Here is a 17,831-nt window from a genome sequence, read left to right as displayed (position 1 = left end):
AATGTGTCACATGCTTCGTAAACAACAGGTATAGAATAACAGTGAAATGCTTACTTACGAGCCCTTTCCAACAATGCATTTTTCCTTATCTTTCTATAATTTATTTTAGAAAGATAACAAGGGAAAATAAACAATGAGTAACAATAACTTGGCTATACAGTCAAGGTACCAGTAGTACCGAGTCGATGTGCAGGGGTACGAGGTAGTTGAGGAAGTATATACAGTGGATTCGGAAAGTATTCAGATCCCTTGACTTTTTCCACGTTACAGCCTTATTCTAAAATGGATTTCATTGTTTTTTCCCCTCAGTCTATACACAATATCCCATAATGACAAAGCTAAAATGTCAACATTTTTGCTAATTTATTTAAAAAAACTAAAAACATATCACATTTACATAGGTTTTCAGACCCTTTACTTAGTACTTTGTTGAAGCACCTTTGACAGCAATTACAGCCTCGAGTCTTCTTGGGTATGCCGATACAAGCTTGGCACACCTGTATTTGGAGAGATTATCCAATTCTTCTCTGCAGATCCTCTCATGCTCTGTTTGGTTGGATGGTGAGCGTCATTGCACAGCTATTTTCAAGTCTCTCCAGAGATGTTAGATCGGCTTCAAGTCCGGGCTCTGGTTGGACCACTCAAGGACATTCACAGACTTGTTACAGACTTGCTTAGGGTGGTTGTCCTGTTAGAAGGTGAACCTTCATCCCAGTCTGAGGTCCTGAGCGCTCTGGAGCAGGTTTTCATCAAGGATCTCTCTGTACTTTGCACTGTTCATCTTTCCCTCGATCCTGACTCGTCTCCCAGTCCCTGAAAAACATCCCCACAGCATGATGCTGCCACCACCATACATCACCGTAGGGATGGTGCCAGGTTTCCTCCAGACGTGACATTTGGCATTCAGGCAAAATTGTTCAATCTTGGTTTCATCAGATCAGAGAATTTTGTTTCTCATGGTCTATGTGCCTTTTGGCAAACTCTAAGCGGGCTGTCATGTGGCTTCCATCTGGCCTTTCCAAATCCATGTCCAATCAATTGAATTTACCACTGGTGGACTCCAATCAAGTTGTAGAAACAGCTCCAGGATGATCAATGTAAACAGGATGCACCTGAGCTCAATTTCAAGTCTCATAGCAAAGGGTCTGAATACTTATATAAATAAGTATGCATTTTTAATACATTTGCAAAATATTAAAAAAAAATGTTTTTGCTTTGTCATTATGGGGTGTAGATTGCTGAGATATATATTTAATCCATTTTAGAATAAAATGGTGCACTGTACACACTACCCTCTTTTATGCCTTGCGGTCAGATGCCAAGCAGTTGCCATACCAAGCAGTGATGTAGCCAGTCAAGATGCTCTCAATGGTGCAGCTGTAGAACTTGTGGATTTTCTGAGGGACCATGGCAAATTCTTTCAGGCTCCTGAAGGCGAAGAGACGTTGTTGTGCCTTCTTCACGACTGTGTTGGTGTGTGTGGACCATGTTAATTCCTTAGTGATGTGGACACCGAGGAACTCTGTCTCGACTTGCTCCACTACAGCCCCGTCGATGTGGATAGGGGTGTACTCTGCCCTCCGTTTCCTGTAGTCCATGATCAGCTCCTTTGTCTTGCTGACATTGAGGGTAAGGTTGTTGTCCTGGCACCACGCTACCAGGTCACTGACCTCCTCCCTATAGGCTGTCTCATCGTCATTGGTGATCAGGTGAGTGAACAGGGAGTACAGGAGGGGACTGAGCAAGCACTCACGAGGGCCCCTCGTGGTGAGGGTCAGCTTGGTGGATGTGCTGTTGCCTACCCCTCACCACCTGGGGACGGCCTGTCAGGAAGTCCAGGATCAAGTTGCTTAACATTACAGATTGCGCACCAGCTGCTGTTACCAAAGAGACACACCTCCGCCCTAGCCTTACCCACATGAGGAATCACTAGGCCTACCTCCAGTCCACAACTTACACAATGCTACAAGGATGCACAGTGAGTGAGGGTGGTGGCAATAAGAAACAGGACACAAACACCCTAAGGTAACATTACGTTTTTATTTAGCAACAATAGAAATTATCTTTATTCTGTAATGTGCTATACACAAAGGGAGAGTAGCCTCTAGGAAAAAACATGCATTCAGAGGGGGCGACAGGCCCAGTCTACTGTACTGTCATGTATTACGTGATAATCCTACCTACCTACCAATTTACAGAGGTTACAGAAGCAGCTGTTCACAACCAGGGAGATGAATATTATGCCGTGCATGAGTGTGTTGAACAGTGGCCGTCTCCCACATGGCACCCTGTTCCCCCATAGGGCTCAAGTCAAAAGTAGTGTGCTATGTAGGAAATAGGGTGTCATTTGGACAGCCTTACTGTGCCTCTGTGGGTGTAGTGCAGCTAATGCTTGCATAGTCAAAGTGGTGCATGTGCAGTATGTGTATTCAGTGTGTGAGGGCTACCTCAGAATATCCTGAATGACATTTTTACTACAGAGGAAACTTTTGCATACAGATAAAGATATCTTCATATAGAGCCAAGTGGTCAAACTTGGATTAAATAAGTTCTCTCAAGCGTCATTGAAGAAAGCCTTACTAAGTACAGTAGTTATTCTCCTCTATACATCTTCAATTCATAAAGAACTCCATTGTATTACAGCTCAGAAAAACGGTAGACCTCTTTCCAATAATATGTACACACATGTATAATCTTCCCAGGCATAGTTAGAGGTGGAAGCAGATAAAATGTGTCATAATGAAAGCTTAGTTTGGTAGCCTATAGCAGAGACCGCAGGAAGTTGGAACACGCCTATTTCACACACTATTTGAAAGCTCTATTTTTCCATAAATTGATACTGTATCAGAACGATAATGTAGCTGCACACATTCGTAAGTAATAGCACTGAGCGCAATGTGTTTTTGACAGGAAAAACATGTCTGGAGACATACTGCATTCAATTCACGCCATTCAAAACACTCCCATTCGTTAAAATGAATGGCAGGTTACACCCTATAGTTTTATTATAATTCTATACACTAGTCAATGACGATAGCTTACATGCTCATGAGGACTTCACCCTTGTGCTTTGAGTGAGACATAGGCTGCGATAAGAGATAACATTTGGGGACTACTGAATGGTTGTTGCCTTTGCAGTCAGTCAATTCCCAATAATAGCCTTACCATATATAGGACCAGAGCAGGTTAGGGACTTGAAGTGCCAACCTGAATATGAAAAACAGCAGAGACAGTTGAGATGAGTACAGATAGAGATGTGTGTCTTGTAGGTCAGTAAATATCAGGCAGCAGGGAGTAGTTCCGTTCCCAGTAGCCATTGGAGTAGAGCCAGTCCTGAGCTTTGATGTGGGGGTTGGAGCCTTGGTGGAACCACCTATATGAGAGAAACGAGAGGAACCGAGTCAGACAAACATAGAAATGAGTGTTCAGGCACAGATGTATCCAGACACAGGCATGAGTTTTTGTGATAAATACAAAGCCACACAAACAGAACACAGTACAGTTGACTCCTGATACAAACCAAGATTCCATTGAAAATGTTATTTTTTCTCCATATAGCTTAGGTCTTTTGTGAATTCATGCAAACTATAGCATGCAAATATCCAGGTAAGGTGAATTTCACTGCAATTATTTTAGCTTTTTCGATATGTACTTATCAGGAGTCAACTGTACTCGGGTTGTATAGGTGTATGATCAGTGTTTGAATCAATGCATTTGCTGCCGTTCCAAAGCGGTCTTGAGGAAGCCGGTATAGGGCAGCACTCAAACAGTGAACCACAACCAAAAGCCACAGCAGACAAGCGGAGGCAAACCTGGGGCCAAGAGCTGGGTTCCTTCTCAATGACAACACAGGGGAAGAGCATATCATAGCATAGGATGACACAAATGGGTGACAATTAGCAAAGCAGATCAGCACAAGCACATACATCCAATGAGAGTAGTGTTGAGCGATTAACTGAAATGTTGTTTTTTTTTGTGTTATTTTTCAATGATTTAACCAACATCTGTTCAATTATTTGAATTCCATTTAGAATTTTTTTTCGCTCAGTTTCCCTGGAGATAAATAAGATCAAGCCTGAACTGTGTGATGTAGTAGAGAGTTGTAGTTTCCAACAGGCCAATATTCTATATAGTTTAGCACAGAAAATGTGGTAATTAACTACAATGACCATAATCCATTGCGCGCCTACTTGTCTGGTCTGCGGGGGTTTTCTACACCTGCTATGTTAGGTTAGTGTGGGGCAGACACGGAGAGAGAAGAGACAGAAGAATGCAAGATCGAGAGGGACAGCGAGCAGTTGCTTAGTGGGGTATCTCTACCTGAAAATACTGTACATGATCAAAGTGATTGATAGTTGGTTTTCAGCAGTCATAACAGTATGCCTTATTTAATGTACTTTGAAGCATTAATAAAATAGTGATTTTGTCAGACAGTGTAGGCAGCAGCTCTATAGAGATGAGATGAAGACTTGGAATGAAATAATAGTCATCAAATAAAACTATCTATGTAACGTAATATACACAACAACTGAAATGTTTTATTAAAGTAAAGTCAATGATGGGACTTTTTAATTGTTTATTCTGTGTTACAGCATTCAACCCACATAATGCATAGTGCATTTATTGTCAAATAAATTATAATCGAAACCCGAAATTGTAAGACGTGATAATAAATAATCTAAATAATCGAATGGAAACCGAACCGACCTCAAAAAGCACTGGGTGGCCCCAGGACAGCCAGTCTAATTGTTCAGCACAGCAGAATCAGAGGGGAGTGCCATGGGGGAAGAGAGAAGACCCAACCACTCACCTTGTTTTCCATTCCTCTGTTGATTTGGAGCGATTTTTCCGGGCCAGTCTTTGTTTCTCCTCTACCCTCTTCTTCTCTGCACTTGCCAAATCTGAGAAACACAGAAATATTTCAATGTATCAAAATATTTAGATTCATTGACAAAATGCTCATTGTATTGCTGGACACCAGATGTGGATCATTGACAAAAACACAATGCTCTATATAACTATATCACCATACCTATGTCTCCTTTCTCCATGGCTCTGATGTCAGGTCTGAGCCGACAGTCTGTGGGGGGCAGGACCCCCTTCATGCCCCCCTCCAGCTCATTCAGCTGCATGGCAAATGTGGAGAAGGCGTAGAACTACCAAAGAGAGAGAGAGAGGGGGAAGGGCCTACAAATCACTGACTGACAATCAGTTCAATCACTCCAGAAGGCTAAAAATGTCAACAGTAAATCCCAGATTTCTGCCTCTTAGTAATTCCTCCAATCATCCCTGTGATCCCTGCAGTTGTCTGGTCGGGGAGCCATCCTCCAGACCTGCTTTCCTCCCCTTCCGCCCCTGCCTCCCCTCGACCCCCTTACCTGTGCAGAGTTGTCTGGTCGGGGGACTATCCTCCAGATGAGCTCACTTCCTGGGATGACCTGGACCGTGTCTCCATCAGGCAGGGGCATCTCCTCTGGCTCTTCGTCTACACTGGTCTGGAGGGACAGACAGGGGGACACGCAACCTTCAAACAGGTATGCAACTACAATAGCTACTTTGGTCATATCAAGGGTCCTCACTCCAAAACGAGTGTAATGGTAGCTTAAATAAATCAAATCAAATGTTTTGTCACATGCACCGAATACAACAGGTGCAACAATGCAGTTAAGGAAAATACACCCCCCCCAAAAAAGGAAAATTAACAAATAATTAAAGAGCAGCAGTAAAATAACAATAGCGAGACTATATACTGGGGGTACCAGTACAGAGTCAATGTGTGGGGTCGCCGGTTAGTCAAGGTAATTGAGGTGATATGTACATGTAGGTAGAGTTATTAAAGTGACTATGCATAGATAATAACAGAGAGCAGCGTAAGAGAAGGGGAAGGGGGGGGCAATGCAAATAGCCTGGGTAGCCATTTGATTAGATGTTCAGGAGTCTTATGGCTTGGGAGTAGAAGCTGTTTAGAAGCCTCTGGGACCTAGACTTGGCGCTCCGGTACCGCTTGCAGTGCGGTAGCAGAGAGAACAGTTTGACTAGGGTGGCTGGAGTCTTTGACAATTTTTAGGGCCTTCCTCTGACACCGCCTGGTATAGAGGTCCTGGATTGCAGGAAGCTTGGCCCCAGTGATGTACTGGGCCGTACGCACTACCTTCTGTAGTGCCTTGGTGTCAGAGGCTAAGCAGTTGCCATACCAGGCAGTGATGCACCCAGTCAGGATGCTCTTGATGGTGCAGCTGTAGAACCTTTTGAAGATCTGAGGACCCATGCCAAATCTTTTCAGTCTCCTGAGGGGGAATAGGTTTTGTTGTGCCCTCTTCACAACTGTCTTGGTGTGCTTGGACCATGTTAGTTTGTTGGTGATGTGGACGCCAAGGAACTCAAAGCTCTCAACCTGCTCCACTGCAGCTCCGTCGATGAGAATGGGGGCGTGCTCGGTCCTCCTTTTCCTGTAGTCCACAATCATCTCCTTTGTCTTGATCACGTTGAGGGAGAGGTTGTTGTCCTGGCACTACATGGCCAGGTCTCTGACCTCCTCCCTATAGGCTGTCTCGTTGTCGGTGATCAGGCCTACCACTGTTGTGTCATCGGCAAATTTAATGATGATGTTGTCGTGCAATCATGAGTGAGCAGGGAGTACAGGAGGGGACTGAGCACGCACCCCTGAGGGGCCCCTGTGTTGAGGATCAGCATGGCAGATGTGTTGTTACCTACCCTCACCACCTGGGGGCGGACCGTCAGGAAGTCCAGGATACAGTTGCAGAGGGCGATGTTTAGTCCCAGGGTCCTTAGCTTATTGATGAGCTTTTAGGGCACTATGGTGTTGAAAGCTGAGCTGTAGTCAATGAATAGCATTCTCACATAGGTGTTCCTTTTGTCCAGGTGTGAAACGGCAGTGTGGAGTATCTGTTGGAAGTATGCAAATTGGAGTGGGTCTAGGGTTTCTGGGATAATGGTGTTGATGTGACCCATGACCAGCCTTTCAAAGCACTTCATGGCTACAGGCATGAGTGCTACGTGTCGGTAGTCATTTAGGCAAGTTACCTTAGTGTTTTTGGGCACAGGGACTATGGTGGTCTGCTTGAAACATAGAATTAGGAGGATAGAATTATGCTCAGATTAGATATCGTGCACCAGCTGTTGTTTATAAATATACATAGACCGCCACCCCCTGTTTTACCAGAGGCTGCTGTTCTATCCTGCCGGTAGAGTGTATAACCACCAGCTGTATGTTATTAATGTCGTCGTTCAGCCATGGCTCAGTGAAACATAAGATATTACAGTTTTTAATGTCCCGTTGGTAGGATATACGTGCTTTTAGTTTGTCCTTTTTATTATCCAGTGATTGTACGTTGGCCAATAGTACCGATGGCAACAGCCGATTAGACACTTGTCGCCTAATCCTCACAAGGCACCCCGATCTCCTTCTGCGAAACCTCCGTCTCTTTCTCCTGCAAATGACGGGGATGAGGTCCTGTTCAGGTGTCTCTAGTAAATCTCTCTCGTCCATCTCATTAAAGAAAAATTGTTCGTCCAGTTCAAGGTGAGTAATCGCTGTTCTGATGTCCAGAAGTTATTTTCGGTCATAAGAGACGGTAGCAGCAACATTATGTACAAAATAAGTTACAAACAATGCGAAAAAACGAACAAAATAGCACAGTTGGTGAAGAGCCCATAAAACGGCAGTCATCCCCTCCGGCGCCATTATCGTCACTCGTCACTCATCCATAAGCATGGAGCAAAATTAGACATGTTGTGCTCCATGTTCATGGTACCAAAGCGTGCAACATTTTCCAGGCTACTATTTATGTATTGCTCAGTTTACTAAACTCTAGTCAAATAACCACCTCATGATCATACACTTTGTTGAGGAAAAGTTTCAAATTAAATCATGCTGCCAGATTAAAATGAGGTTAATTTCATTTTTGCACCTAACACACTGCTTTAGGGAAAACACTAAGGGGATGTGGCTGATGTGCAAACCGATATTGAAATTTACAAATTGGTTAGATGAGGGTTAGGGTTAAGGTTAGGGGTTTGGTTAAGGTAAGGATCAGTTATAGATTTTGTCTATGAGCAGCAGGTAGCCTAGTGGTTAGAGCGTTGCACTTGCAAGATCAAACCCCCGAGCTGACAAGGTAAAAATCTGTCGTTCTGCCCCTGAACAAGGCAGTTAGCCCACTGTTCCTAGGCAGTCATTGAAAATAAGAATTTGTTCTTAACTGACTTGCCTAGTTAAATAAAGATGAAATAAATAAAAAATAGATTTTGTCTAGTCATTTTCATGGTGCGAAAGCGTGCAACATTTGACGTGCTGGTCAGAAAAGTTCCCTTAGTCTCTCCCTTGCTTTTGCACCACAAACATCTTTGCCCTTAATTGGCTTATTGAGTAATACTTTTATCACTACATTATCATCTGATCTCATGAATAGTACTGAACAGCACTGGACTGGCATGAGGTATAGTACAGCTTATTTTACTCAGCAAATGATATGATAGTTACATAACCACCCTGGTGGGGCTGAAGGCACTACCTTGTTTTTGATATGGAATGTTTTTGATTAGTGCACATACAGTACCTGCGTGTTGCTTTTCTTCTCCTCTGAGTTCTTCTTGTGAGCATCAAAGGTGGCGGCGTCCACAGTGTATAAGCACTCGGTCCATTTACCATATATGGCGCAGAGCTTCTTCTTGCTGCAAACACACAGTCAAAATGAGCGGTTCAGCTTTTCTGATTGCTAACATACAAATCATCTTGATACAGTAAAACAGTTTGTGGAAAGAAAACTAACAAACAAGTACCTTTTATCCAGAATATAGCCCTCCACTTTGTGCAGCTCCTTGCCAAACATACCGCATGGTTTGAACGTCAGGCTGCATCTCTCGCCGGTCCTGTCACCGAAAGACGAAGCCTTCTAGTTACATGTTCTCTTTCACTATTCCCCACAGCCAGACAATGCTTTCAAACAACCACCATTTTGTTGCTCAGTCTGTCGGCTTTGTAAAGGCAAGTATCTGTCCCAGTTCCGTTACATTGCTCAATCAACTGGATACAAACGTGGATCCAGACCACTGCACACACACACAGACACACGTGTAGGCACACACGGCGAGGGAGTCTCCCTTACTTGTGGTTGATCACTTCCACATTGCCATACTGCTCGATCCACAGCTGGCCCACGATGATGTTGTGGACACAGCAGGTGGGGTTTGTCCAGGTGTATGCTTCATTACATCTGCAGAGAAAGAGAGAGCGAACATGTCACAGCAGATAACCGATCACCAACTACGTCAACTTAGCGATGCCAACTCATACCAAACTACTTCACAGAGATTCAAATGTCCTTCAAACTTCAACATTAATTCATTAGTTTCATCCAGGCTTAAGAAAAAAGCTCCCAGAATAGCTCTATTGCCAGAACATGCACTACTGTTCAAGTTTGGGGTCACTTAGAAATGTCCTTGTAAGAAAAATATATATTTTTTCCATTAAAATAACATCAAATTCATCAGAAATACAGTGTAGACATTTGTGTAGTACACGCTGTGTACAACTCCCTTCACAGAACAGAGCAAACTGGCTAACCAGAATAGAAAGAGGAGTGGGAGGCCCAGGTGCACAACTGAGCAAGAGGACAAGGAATAATCTTTTATTTAAAATTGGCCAGTCTGAGATATGGCTTTTTCTTTGTTACTGCCTAGAAGGCCAGCATCCCGGAGTCGTCTCTTCTCTGTTGACGTTGAGACGGGTGTTTTGCGGGTACTATTTAATGAAGCTGCCAGTTGAGGACTTGACACTCCAAAGTACTTGTCCTCTTGCTCAGTTGTGCACAGAGGCCTCCCACTCCTCTTTCTATTCTGGTTAGAAACCATTTGCATCGTTCTGTGAAGGGAGTAGTACACAGTGTTGTACGAGATCTCCAGTTTCTTGAAAATTTCTCACATGGAATAGCCTTCATTTTTCTGAAGACTGACGAGTTTCAGAAGAAAGTTCTTTGTTTCTGGCAATTTTGAGCCTGCAATCGAACCCACAAATGCTGATGCTCCAGATACACAACTAGTCTAAGGCCAGTTTTATTGCTTCTTTAAAATCAGTACAGTTTTCAGCTGTGCTAACATATTTGCAAAAGGGTTTTCTAATGATCAATTAGCCTTTTAAAATGATAAACTTGGATTAGCTAACACAACGTGCCATTGGAACACACGAGTGATGGTTGCTAATAATGGGCCTCTGTACGCCTATGTAGATATTCCATTAAAGAAAACAGCCGTTTCCAGCTACAATAGTCATTTACAACATTAACAATTCTACACTGTATTTCTGATCAATTTGATGTTAATATAAATGGGACAAAAAATATTATTTTCTTTAAAAAACAAGGACACTTCTAAGTGACCCCAAACTTTTGAACAGTAGTGTATGTATTGCTATATTTACTGGGAGATAAAGGCCAAATCAAGGAAACTCCAAGGCAAACTCTCAGGGAGGGAAAGCTATACTGAACAAAAATGTAAAACGCAACATGCAACAATTTCACTGAGTTACAGTTCATATAAGGAAATCAGTACATTTTAATAAATTCATTAGGCCCTAATCTATGGATTTCACATGCATGGAATACAGATATGCATCTGTTGGTAACAGCTACCTTAAAAAAAGTCAGGGCGTGGATCAGAAACCCAGTCAGTATCTGGTGTAACCACCATTTGCTTCATGCAGCATGACACATCTCTTTCGCATAGAGTTGATCAGGCTGTTGTTTGTGGCCTGTGGAACGTTGTCTCACTCCTCTTCAATGGCTGTGCGAAGTTGCTGGATATTGGCGGGAACTAGAACATGTTGTCGTACACGTTGATCCAGAGCGTCCCAAACCCGTTCAATGTGTGACATGTCTGGTGAGTATGAAAGCCATGGAAGAACTGGGATATTTTCAGCGTTGAGGAATTGTGTACAGATCCTTTCGACATGGAGCTGTGCATTATCATGCTGAAACATGAGGTGATGGCAGCAGATTAATGGCACGACAATGGGCCTCAGGATCTCGTCACAAAGCAATTGTGTTCGTTGTTTGTAACTTATGCCTGCCAAATTCTCAACAACGACATTGGAGGCGGCTTCTGGTAGAGAAATTAACATTAATTGATCTGCCAACAGCTCTGGTGGACATTCCTGCAGTTATGCGAATTGCACACTCGTTCAAAACCTGAGACATCTGTGGCATTGTGCTGTGTGACAAAACTGCACATTTCAGAGTGGCCTTTTATTGTCCCCATCATAAGGTGCACCAGTGTAATGATCATGCTGTTTAATCAGCTTCTTGATATGCCACACCTGTCTGCTGGATGCATTATCTTGGCAAAGGAGAAATGCTCATTAAAAGGGATGTTAACAAATTTGTGCAAAACAATTTAGAGAAATAAGCTTTTTGTGTGTATGGAACATTTCTGGAGTATTTTATTTCAGCTCATGAAACAGGGGACCAACACGTTACATGTTGGGTTTATATTTTTGTTCAGTGTACATGTACACTGTGGAGGGAATCTCAGCTCCAGACTTACTTGGGCAGCTCCAGGGTGATGATGCCTTTAGGCTCTGCCTCCACGCTCTTTCCCCAGAACTTGAGTTTGGGGTAGATGGAGCCGTGGAACAAGAAGTCCTCCTGCAGACCCTCGGCGTGGAAGGCGCTGACGGGGGGGTGGTGGCTCACCTGCTCAGACATCCACCTGAACCCTAGGTCCTCTCTGAGGGGACAGGAGGGAGGGGGTTAATGGTACATACTTAGCCATCACCTTCCATCTTCAGATGTCTTGAGACATCGGACTTAAGGATTCAAATGTATTTTTGGTGACGTCTTGAGTCAAACTAGTACCACTAGTAGTAACCACCATCTCACAACATATACAGAACAGTTAACCTAAACATCAACCACAGTAATATATGTCTAACCTGATTAGCTCATAGGTTTCTCCTAGAAGTGGATTGAAGGGTTTTCCAGTCCTCTCCCACTGTGATGCTACAGCAGACACAGCAAATGCTGCCACACACTGAAACCATCATAGATGAACAGAAATGTGTAACGTCAGAAGCTGTAGATGAGCACAGCCAAATGAATATGTAATACAGCGGTGATTGTGAGTGCAAACTCACGCGCATGTCTATACGAGAGAGGATGATGAAGACGTGGGCAAAATACCTTCATCCTCTCCATGGAGTCTGTGGCAGCGTTAGCCTGGTGGATGAGATACGTGTGCTCCATGTACTCTGTCAGCCGTTGAAGAAAACTCAGGGGCTCGTTGAAGATTACTGGCATGGCTATCTTAGACAGCTCCTGGGAGAGGAGAGAAAAAGAGGAGACGAGTCAAAGAGAGAGAGGTAAGGAAACACACAAGCAAAGAAGCTCATCCACAGCCCACACAGACATACCTGTATTATATTATACAGTAATATCAGGCAATATAGGGAATATAGTGATTAGAGAGTGCAATAGACTGAAAGTACTTGAGAAAATTACAGGACATTGGTAATAGAGTGGAAGTCCCTATAAAGCTCACATAGTTGTGTTTCAATGACAGAGGTGTGATATAACATCAGCAATAAGCTCTAGTCTAGATCCCAGTCCGGAACACAGTTTGACACCCGTACCGACTGGTCTCTGCAGTGTCAGTAAAAAGGCCCACATTTCAGTAGCAACCCTGGGTTAAAACAATGGTTTGCCATGGATCTAACTAATTTAAACCCAGAGGACACACACATAGTTATGGTAGTTTCTCCATTGCCATTAGTGTCTGCCCTTACACCAGGCCTGTGTCCCAAATGGCACCCCATTTCCTATGTAGGGCACTACTTTATACCAGGGCCCCTAGTCAAAGTATTGCACTGATGTGGTTCCACCAATTCAGTGCCTTGAGAAGTGTAACTTGGTCAAAAACAAAAAAAACAAGCATTCTTTCATAAAGAGCACGTTAAACTTCATAAAAACATGTTTTCCCTTCCCATAAAAAAATAACTATAGTAAGTGCCTATTAAGTGCCAAATAAAGGAGCAGAGTTGACAATTTAATCTTAAAAATCAGCCATAAATCCCCTTTTGAGATGGGGAAAGGAAGCTTGTTGTGTGCAACAGGGACTGAATGCAAGCTTCTAAAAACATTTCAGGGTTGACGTGTTATGCCCGACCCAGTCAGTTTTCCACCACAAAATGGCCAAAAAGAGAAGAACCATTAGATGTTCAATGTTTCATTCAAAAAATATATTTAAAAGAAAAAAAAGTCCAGTTCATGTAACACGGTTGACCTTAAAATGAGGGACAGACGTAAATGATTCACTAATCACATGAAATAAATAATCATCTTCAGAAATGACTGACAAAGCAACAAAATAACTAGGGCTTTACAATGATGGTGAAAACTGGATTTTGGCACTTTAGCATGTCTTTATTCATATTTTAAAACCAGATGGATTTATTTCTCCATATGGTCCACAGCATTTCATTTAATATAACCGGCTTTTAAAATGCAATATTGGTGCACAATTTCTTTTTAAAAAATATCAAAGGGATGCAAAAGGCACTCTTTTCGTGGAACAACCACCCTACATAGAGAACAGGTTGCCATTTGAGCCACAGATGGGAATCATTACACCGCTTTAATTAGGGGAAGTGCAGGAAGTGTAGAGCTTACATCATCCAATTAAAAATCATCCAGGAAGTGGAAAAAGGGGATTAGGATCCCTACAGACCACTACTGATGACAGGGTCTTTCACATCATAGACCTGTGCTTAGATAGTCACAAATATATACAAGCTATAACAAGGCAAGTAAATCTCTCCATAGCTACAGTAACTACAGTAACTCATTAGCCGGTAAGTCGGCCCAAGGACACATTCTCAGGTCAGCAGTATTTCCCACTAACACAGCACAAATCCACATTAAAGAAGCGGCAGATTGAACAAAGTATAAAGAGAAAATACAGAGGGGGAAAAAACATCTATCCCATGTGGTTTAGTTGGTAGAGCCATGGTTCTTGCAACGCCAGGTTGTGGGTTTGATTCCCATGGGGGACCAGCACACATTAGCTAAATGACAAATGTAATGTTTGTGGCTGAATTCTTGGCAGACAGAGAGAAAGGCATGTTTGCTCACTGTTTGCTTTCAGCTCCTGTGCCTTTGGGTTGTGCCAATGCAGTACCCTTCTTTACATGAATAATGAGTGTGAATTCTCACCATGCCGATGCATTTCTTCAGGATGCTCCAGACGCTGACGTCATTCCTGGAGAACATGGGCGCGGGCAAAGATGTTCTGTCGAATAGAAACAGACAAACAATTAGGTCAGATCTAAATGGGGTGATCCCACTGAATATATATGGATGCAGACATGGTCCCAGAGAATTGAACCAGATAAAAAAAAAACAAGGACTTTGGTGACAGAGTAATTAATGAGGGGTTGAAGCCAGATTCTCTTATATATATATATATATATATACTGTATAGCTACTTTATAGATAAGGCATGGCTCTCTTCCTCCTACGTCTCAACAATGCTCTAAGGCGAGGCTATCATTAAATCAGATAGTAGGTATCATGTTGTGGGTGAGGCGTGTTTACTTTCTAAGTATTTGCAATTAAGCAAGTACCCTTGGTTCTGTGTGATGCTCTTGGCCATCTTTGTTCATGGAGAGGAACTATGTTTGGAATACACAAAAGTAAGCCATTGTTTAGTTATGCAGAGTACAGCTGTACATGAAACTTATCTGGAACATCAGTGATGGCTTGACCTACTATTTCGAAACAGAGTAACCTGACAGCTAATTAGCCAACTGTAGCTGCTGCAGTCAAGCCTCAGGCAACGCCCATGAATGATTGGGAGGGTGTTTGCATGTTCCCGTCGGTGTTTGTGTGTGCATCGCGGCCCGCCCGTGGACCAGGTGTGCATGCCTCAGGGAGGCGGCGTGTTTACTTAGCGATAAGCAGTGAAGCAGCTACACACAGCAGGAGATGAAGGGAGAGGAAAGAAGAGGCCTGTGGGGCTAAATCCTAGCCCTTCTCTCTTAACAGTGGAATGAGCAGGCCAATGGAGCATGGTGGAGCAGTACTTCTGCCGGCTCCACAACACGCCATAACCTGTTACGCTAAAGAAACTGATTCGTACTTTAACTCGCTACGCTACTCTACAGCGTCATTCAGTTCCCATAGACATACATTTTCGCTTGACTCAAATCAAGCCTTACAACACATAATCAAGGATTTATCGTACGCTTCTGGGATTACTAATTGAGGTATCAATTTAAAAAATGAGTTATCTTTAACATACTGAGGTAGACAATGACTGAATCCCATCTCCTTCATGAGAGCATGTCTGACTGCACCATGATTAATAGTGGGCCCACGAGTGTGAAGCACTGTTGATATCAATTAGCTTATTTGGTTGGAGTGAGTCCAGAATCCTGGAAGGAGAATGGGAGCATTCCAAATGGCACCCTATCCTCAATTTAGTGCACTAGGTGAAGAGTGGGCTAAGTTGAACCATTTTGTACATTCAGCATCACTCCGTCAAGGGAAATATAGTATAGTTTCAGGTTTCACTAATCGTATGTACTTCATGCACATGGTATACACCAGCCAACGAAATGCTTCTCGACAATGCAACAATAAGAAATAATAAAAGTTAAGAAAACGAACAAAGTAAATGGCTCAGTAGAATATATTTTTTTTTTGCATAAGTATAATACAGGAATGTACAATTTATAGTCCAATTTTGACATGAGTTTTGGGGAAGGGGGATTAGGGGGAAAGTGTTTAAATTGTTCAGTATTTAGCTATCATAATAAGTCTGGCAGTAGCAGTTGTGATGTGTGTGTGTGTGTGTAGCATGATGTGTGTGTGTGTAAGGTGCAGAGAATGTAGTATTCTTTCTAACAAAGATATCTACATATATTTCAGGATGTTGTGTAATCAAATAATCACAATTCATGTAAAACATTACAGTTTTGAAAACATAGCTTGTCCCAAAAAAGTGGTCTCTAGGCATAACTTACACCGGTTATGGGGTAACTTGAGCCACAGGATAGGGTAAATTAAGCAGTCTTCAAATGTCTGTACTGATTGAAATATTACTACTTTCTTTTTAAACCATGTCAATCTTAATTTCCCAAACACAAATGCTTTTTGGTCTTTTAATAACTTTAAGCATATTTTATCAGAGGCTTATCAACAAACAAACACTTTTAACATAGGCCGTGTTGATACCTCATATCCCAGCGATAATGCCTTGCATTACACCTGGGAAGAAAACACTTCAATTTGCTCAACTTACCCCAAGGCCAACATTTTGACGATATTAGCCCACACAGCTACAAGGATGCACTTTCCTGCTAAGATAAGGGCCTCTTTGAAGCTTAGAGACCCCAAACTGATGTATAGAACCATCTTATAATTATTGGTGAAAAACTGTTTCTTGCTTACCACTTTTTCCATGTGGTTTCTTTCTTCACAGACTCCATGAAATGACGACCTCTTCCTAAATATTTGGTCAGATGATTCGTTGTGTGTGTGGTTTACTAGAAACAAGGGTGCCTCAACTCACTCCTTCGGTTCAACTTACCCCAATCTCCCCTACTTTTGACCAGGGCCCATAGGGCTCACTCATTCCATCACACAACAGAGATGTATCTACACATACATAGCCAGAGAAGCTATAACTCTGAATGACAGCTATAGCGTATAAACAAGCTCCTCATCAATCTTTTACAACACACACACAGGCGCACGCACGCACACACACACACACACCCCTTTCCTCTCACTCAGTATTTCGTGCTCTAAACTGGCAAGCACTAAATTATTCACAGGTCAATTGTTTGGATTAAGAAAGAGAGGGCATGCAACCATCCTTCGTCCACAGAAATAAAGTAGACTGACCAATCTTCAAAAAGCCTTCTGCTCTGACCCAGTGTACCAAGCACCAATAAGCCACTAGCCTGCTGAATCTGAATGACATAACAGTGGATGGAAAAACAAGAGAGATCTGTCTATGGGGCTTGGGTGCCCAAACAAACACAGGAATAAAAACCTAGACGTACTGGGGTATATCACATTATATGCCGTTGGCTCTATTGCATAAAGTCATTTCCTACAAAATGTCACGTGATAAAAACACACATTTCGAAACAATAAAACAAAATAAATAATGATAGAATATACTAGAATAAATTAACCGCACAGTTAAAAGCCTTGCTTTAAGCAGGAAGCAGGAAACCAAGTTGAAAACAAGCCGTTTACATCACATATTAACTGCATCCTGACCCCACCTGTGCTTCTTCACTCCGTTGCATTGGGCCTTCTTGTCGCCATGGTTAACCTCCCCAGACATGTCGCAGGCGGCAGCGGGTCCCCTGAGGGTGCTGCTGCTGAACAGAGAGGGCTCTCTCTCCTCTTCCTTCACCTCCCCTTCTTCCTCCTCTTCACACGAGTGTCCTGCCACAGACAGGAAGCCGCTCAGAGAGAGAGAATGCTCGTCGTCGGACTCTGCAGGGGGAGGGGGGTGCCAGGGGCCAGAGACAGAGAGGGAGTCATGTCACCTTTGAGCCTAGCAAAGCAAACCAAAACAAAAAACGTTAAATTCTGCAGCCTGCCTTCACACTCCTTCACCCGGTAGTGACTGACAGAACTCCCTGCTCCTCCTCCCTCCCTCCCTGCAGCCAGTGAAACCACACCTGGGAGATAGGGTTCCTATGAGAGGACACAAAGACGTTCCCCTGTGTCTGCTGTGGTTAGTACAGTACTCTGGCTCCGTCTCTAACTTAGACTGCATGTCACCGCTACTAGGGACAACAC

General features: G+C 43.0%; 1 protein-coding gene across 3 annotated transcripts in view; it reads right to left on the bottom strand.

Moving 5' to 3' along the window:
• Positions 1-2,021: 2,021 nt before the first annotated feature.
• LOC112226855 (oxysterol-binding protein-related protein 1) overlaps positions 2,022-17,831 on the bottom strand; it is a 41,068-nt gene continuing 25,258 nt past the window's right edge. For 2 of the 3 annotated variants that reach the window (XM_024391470.2, XM_024391469.2), the window contains exons 17-28: positions 17,306-17,522; positions 14,223-14,298; positions 12,195-12,329; positions 11,948-12,045; positions 11,560-11,742; positions 9,129-9,236; positions 8,803-8,892; positions 8,580-8,694; positions 5,379-5,495; positions 5,033-5,156; positions 4,811-4,901; positions 2,022-3,373 (exon numbers count right to left, since the gene is read on the bottom strand). In XM_024391470.2, coding sequence (XP_024247238.1) covers positions 3,271-3,373; positions 4,811-4,901; positions 5,033-5,156; positions 5,379-5,495; positions 8,580-8,694; positions 8,803-8,892; positions 9,129-9,236; positions 11,560-11,742; positions 11,948-12,045; positions 12,195-12,329; positions 14,223-14,298; positions 17,306-17,522 — 1,457 coding nt within the window. In that variant the 3' untranslated portion in view covers positions 2,022-3,270. Of the gene's footprint in view, positions 3,374-4,810; positions 4,902-5,032; positions 5,157-5,378; positions 5,496-8,579; positions 8,695-8,802; positions 8,893-9,128; positions 9,237-11,559; positions 11,743-11,947; positions 12,046-12,194; positions 12,330-14,222; positions 14,299-17,305; positions 17,523-17,710; positions 17,808-17,831 lie in introns of those variants that run through there. The other variant, XM_024391472.2, reaches the window with a different exon arrangement.

Source organism: Oncorhynchus tshawytscha, linkage group LG28 (genome assembly GCF_018296145.1).
Source record: "Oncorhynchus tshawytscha isolate Ot180627B linkage group LG28, Otsh_v2.0, whole genome shotgun sequence".
Taxonomy (NCBI): Eukaryota; Metazoa; Chordata; class Actinopteri; order Salmoniformes; family Salmonidae; genus Oncorhynchus; species Oncorhynchus tshawytscha.
Note: the sequence above shows the minus strand (reverse complement) of the source record. Positions and strands in the feature narration are given on the sequence as shown.